The following is a 5571-nucleotide window of genomic DNA, read 5'->3' on the forward strand; positions in this document are numbered from 1 at the left end:
TTTATCCAAGTTTCTCAGGCCATAATCCTTAAAGTCATCCTAGACTCTTCCCCTCACACTCAACATTCATCCATCAAAAAATTCTGTTTGCTCTACCTTCACAATATATCCAGAGTCAAATTATGTCTCGTTACCATCATTGCTACCATACTAGTCTGAATAAATATCATTTCTTACCCAGGTTGATGGAATAGCATCTAATGGGACTTCCTGTTTCTACCTTTTTACCCCGACATTAGCAACACGGCAGTCAAAGGGATCCCTTCAGACCTAAATCAGATGATGTTACTCCTCTACTCAAAACCCTGCAATTGGTCCCCAGTCGACAGTAAAAATCAAAGTCTTTATATCGGCCTAAAATGTCCTACAGGACTTGGCTTCTGTTACATCTCTGACATCATATCTGAATATTTTCACCATTGTTCCTTTGCTCCAGTCACACTGCTTAATTAGTAAATATTTATTAAACAACTCAGTCCCAGTATCCATGGAGCTCTTAGTCTATTGGAAGAAACAAAGATAAAGGATTAAAAAGAAGAAAGATAAAGATCATTATAGCATACTAACACATATATATGGAATTTAGAAAGATGGTAATGATAACCCTATATGCAAAACAGAAAAAGAGACACAGATGTACAGAACAGACTTTTGGACTCTGTGGGAGAAGGCGAGGGTGGGATGTTTTGAGAGAACAGCATGTATATTATCTATGGTGAAACAGATCACTGGCCCAGGTGGGATGCATGAGACAGGTGCTCGGGCCTGGTGCACTGGGAAGACCCAGAGGAATCGGGTGGAGAGGGAGGTGGGAGGGGGGATCGGGATGGGGAATACATGTAACTCCATGGCTGATTCATGTCAATGTATGACAAAACCCACTGCAATGTTGCGAAGTAATTGGCCTCCAACTAATAAAGATAATTGGAAAAAAAAAAAAAAAAGAAGTTGGTAGTTAAAGCTCTCCTCTTCTTCCCATTGTAAATGCTGTCAAATGAGTGCTGAAGGTTGAGGATTTGCCTGGGGTGGCAGTGCTATAAGAGACATAGTGGGGAAGCAAGGACATTTCAGGCAAGACAAACACTGCATGTGCAAAGAGCTAGAGAAACGAATCAGCAGAACGTTTAAAGAATTACAAGTAAAGCATCAAAGAAGAACATTTGAAATTAGAGGATCTGGATGTAAAGAGAAATACAGTCTATATTTTAGACAGGAGTCAGATCATGAAAGACTTTCTATTTGTTTTTCCCCTGATAGTTTTCAATCTACCCTCGGAGTAATTTATGAACCCTATCTTTTTGATACACCTTAACAGAGTCAAAGCAATACTTGAAAAGGATTCTGAATTCCCCAAGTTAAAGGTACAAAAGAAAAACCCAAAGTCAAATTTAATTTGACAAGGTAAAGGAGTGGGTGTTCTACTATATCAAATTTAATCTGTACAAGATCATCTCTGGTAACATTATTTGTCCTGATCTACTGCATTTAAACTACTTTAGTAAGGCTTGATCTCCCTGTCTGTCCAAACACTGATTCATTTACAGCAAGCTTCAGGCTAACATTGCTCTTACTAATACCCAACAAATCCACAAGGTTTAGTTTAGTTTCACACAATTTTGTATAAAAGGTGAACTGAGACTGGACTCAGCTACAGCTTTCCCCAGACAAGGCAGCTGTCTACAGAAGTCTCCGCATCTACAGTTATCAAGTGGTGAGTTACTTCTGCAATTCACAGATTTTTGAGGATCTAGAGAACAAATTTAGAGCTTTTTAACTTCTATTGTATAGGGAATCTGTGCTTGTCAACCTGGCTTCTTAAATACATGGTAATCAATGTTAGCAAGCAATTGACTTTATATAGACCAATTCATCTGGCCTCTGAAAGAGTCTTATTTTAAACAAAGGGGGGCAAAAGCAAATGATAACATTTATGAGAGCTAAAAATTATTAACTAAGTTTGTAATATAGAAGTTTCTCTTTAATCTTTTAAATGGTAATAAAAGGACAAATACAATGATCATGATTACTTGCTTCAGAGTAATCACTCTAAAATAGACAGCAGTAATGTTCTAAACCAAACACTGCTCTGCTTAAATCATTATATTGGAGTTTTGATCTGTAATATGTTTCTACTTTAACAACACCAAAAAAGATTGAGGAGCATAATTAGAAATGCTTATTCAAGAAACAAAGAAGTAAAGCAAAGGAAAAGGAAGGAAAAAATATTGCTGGAGCAAAATATGATGGGAGAGAATGGATAGAAAAATTATTTTTGGTTTGGTCAGCATATATAAACGATTATAATTCTTTGGTTTTCAGTTTCTCACAGGCCTTAATTGTTTGCTTCCCAGCCCAGGATGAAGTCCATCCAGTTCTGCTTCCTTTTCTGTTGCTGGAGAGCAATCTGCTGCAGAAGCTGCGAGCTGACCAACATCACCATCACGGTGGAGAAAGAGGAATGCAGCTTCTGCATAAGCATCAACACCACGTGGTGTGCGGGCTACTGCTACACCCGGGTAGGCACTTTGCTTTGCTGGAAGTGAGGGTGCTGAGGGTCTGGACAAGGCAGGCTTCACTGATTCCCACTTGTCAATATTTTAAGTTTCCCAAGGAATAGCCATGAGTCCTTTAGCCAATACTGTTTTATGACTGGCTTTTTTACCATGATATCGACTAAATGTTTGGGCTTAGATTTGATTACAGTAAATGTAAAGAAGGGTCAGGTTTGATCTGATCAATTTAGTAATTTACCACTCTATTTTTTTATTTTTTATTTCAAAAAATAGTTCTACATTAGATTTTACACATGGAGAGATTAAAAACATAAACATACATACATTTAATAATAGAACAGCTACAATAGTCCAAAAGCCAATTTCTGTACTTGAAGCCACATCTTTACAACAGAGATAGTACCAAAATATGTTTGCAAGCCACATAAAAGCACAGCCACGTTATAAAAATTGTCTTACTGGCCTGCTGAATACAAATGCCAACAAGCAGCCTGAGAACACAATCAATCCTTATAGACTGTTATAACCAAAATGAATTAGCAAACCCACTCACTTGTTTATACTGTTGAGAAAATCAAAGCACAGAGGCAAAAAACAGTTTGTATTCACACAGCTTCTTTGAATTAATCCAAGGAGCAGTTTCTACTTTCTCTTTTTTCCCCTCTAACACCTGGCTATCTATGCAGAATTTCATTCTATAAATTGAAATTGAAAATATCAACTTTTTAATGAAATATACTTTATGGGGTGGTAAATGAGTTTGACCAAAATCTACTTATCACATCTTCTTGAGATACAGACTTAGTGACATGATATTGAAATAAATTAAACAGAAGTAACAACTTCTTCCCTCAGTGCAAATATATATATATATATATTTTTTTTTTTTTTTTTTTACTAGAAAATGCTACAAAAAAACCTATTATGCCAGGATTAAAGTTCTTATGTACAAACCATGTAGCCTTAAAAACTGTGACTTGTACAAAATATATAGCCTTCAAGGTGAAGAGATGTCTACAAGACAGTGAAATATTTAAAATCTTACATAAGCTTTCATAGTCAGGCTAATCTAAGCATTATCGTTCCATATTATATACTTTTTGACTTTTTATAAACACTCAGGGACAATGCATTTGGAAAAAATTTCTGAGGAATTAAACTTCACTGATTTGTGGTTCAAGTTGTCATTAATACAGCTTTTAACTAAGTAAAAGGGTCAAATTTAATTTCTGTCAATTTCTCTTTTAATCATTTTCCTCTATTGAAATTCAAATTTCTTGATAGTTGAAAAAATAATTAACATTTTGACATAGACATAAGGAGTAAGAAAAGAAATAACTTGTATTTTCTGAAACATCTGTAGAATAATCAGGAAACATGTATAGCATATAGGTCATTTATGAGATCATGTTTCCTTGATTAGGAATTTCATAAAAGAGTTTTAAAGTGTCAATATTAGAGCAAGTAAATATTCAATCCCTGTTGGGGTCCTTTAAAGGACCGGAACCTTGTGGTACGGAGTAGACGATAAGAAAGTGAAAGAGAGAAAGAGGCCGATGTCCCTTGGTTTACGCAGAGGACCAATAAAGTCCTTGACACAGGACTTGCATCGCTCACGAAGGCACCAGGCGCCCTCTCGAGGGGGTCTTAGAAGCCCGGGCAGAAAAGGGAGCACGACGGGTCTCCACGCTCCAGAGAGTCAGCCAGAAAAGGAGAGAGAGAGAGAGAGAGACAAAAAAGACCCGGGGACCCAAGCTCTGATGGAGCAAAGGTGCTTTAATGATTTTTCTTTGAGTATATATAGGCTGCAGTACAAGAAACTTCTTTCGGGAATGATAGAGATCAGAAAACCAAATGTACAGCAAACGTTACCAAGGAAACATGGGCTAAAGTTAGTCACAAGGTCAGAAGACAATCCCTATCTCAAGAAAGGGGAAGGAGACTAAGCTGTTTTGTCCTAAGGAGAATGTTTACTAAAGGAGACTCATGCTTGCCTCACACAATGACCTCAGTCCCTGGGAGCAGCGTGCTGTTCCACTTGAAGAGGGACAAAGGACTCATGAGAGACAGCATGTAGGAATCCTCCCGTCAAACATTCCCTGACAAATCCCTGTCTCATTTTGATTACGCTAAACAGAAACTTCCAGACTACTGTAACTCATCTCTCTCTGTGTGTGTCTCCCAAACCACTCAGGACTTGGTGTACAGGGACCCAGCGAGGCCCAACATCCAGAAGACATGTACCTTCAAGGAGCTGGTCTACGAGACGGTGAGGGTGCCCGGCTGTGCTCACCGCGCAGACTCCCTGCACACGTACCCGGTGGCCACCGCGTGTCACTGCGGCAAGTGTGACAGCGGCAGCTCCGACTGCACCGTGCGGGGCCTGGGGCCCAGCTACTGCTCCTTCAGCGACGTCAGAGAGTAAGGGGCGGCGGGCGCTCTGAGCTGCCCACCCTCACAGGACCAGGCATCCAAGATGTCTGCGTGCACACGGGCCCAGGCTGCAAACCACCGCGGGAGACCCTGCTCATCTCTGCTCTCCCGAGAGGGGGCGCTCCAGGACTGGAGACGGCTGAGGCCCGTCGCCACTCAGACCTGTATTCTACATCTGGTTCCATGAGTCTTATTCACGCTCACTTAACTTACAGACATGAGGGTGCTTTCCCGTTTAATAGTCTTAGAAATCCTCTCAGGCAATCCCTTCCTCTTAAAGATAGGGATACGGTCCCAGAGGAAGGAAATCAGCTAAAAGTAGGTGAAAGTCCTAAATGCAGCATTCTCCTGCCAGACTCAAGAGCCCTCAAGAGCAGAGCCAACCTCTTCTTCATGATTGTAGCCTCAATGCCTAGCACTCCACATAGAATTTAGTAAGAAACTCAATAATGGCTTCCTTAAAGAAAGTAAGATCAGAAAGTTAGGGATAGGAGAACACTGAGAGAAGATGTTAGTGGCTATCTGATGAGGCTGCGCTCCACGGAAGGGGGGGCGTCAGCTTCAGCTCTGTCTCACCTCTCCTCTGGCACATGGAGGATGGAGGCAGGATAAAACTCTCTGAATC

General features: G+C 40.1%; 1 protein-coding gene across 1 annotated transcript; it reads left to right on the plus strand.

The window, feature by feature from the left end:
* The first annotated feature begins 2357 nt into the window (after positions 1-2357).
* On the plus strand, positions 2358-4938 carry LOC133054835 (follitropin subunit beta). The gene is made up of 2 exons (XM_061140161.1): positions 2358-2516; positions 4708-4938. Exons 1-2 carry the CDS (start codon positions 2358-2360, stop codon positions 4936-4938), a joined length of 390 nt encoding a protein of 129 aa, XP_060996144.1.
* The last annotated feature ends 633 nt before the right edge of the window (positions 4939-5571 follow it).

Source organism: Dama dama, chromosome 1, assembly GCF_033118175.1.
Source record: "Dama dama isolate Ldn47 chromosome 1, ASM3311817v1, whole genome shotgun sequence".
NCBI classification, from domain to species: Eukaryota; Metazoa; Chordata; class Mammalia; order Artiodactyla; family Cervidae; genus Dama; species Dama dama.

Excerpts from the sequence above, each read along its gene's own strand:
- LOC133054835 (XM_061140161.1), top strand. The coding sequence starts at position 2,358 with ATGAAGTCCATCCAGTTCTGCTTCCTTTTCTGTTGCTGGAGAGCAATC. Across the intron at positions 2,517-4,707 it reads CGGGCTACTGCTACACCCGG|GACTTGGTGTACAGGGACCC; the intron begins GTAGGCACTTTG and ends CAAACCACTCAG.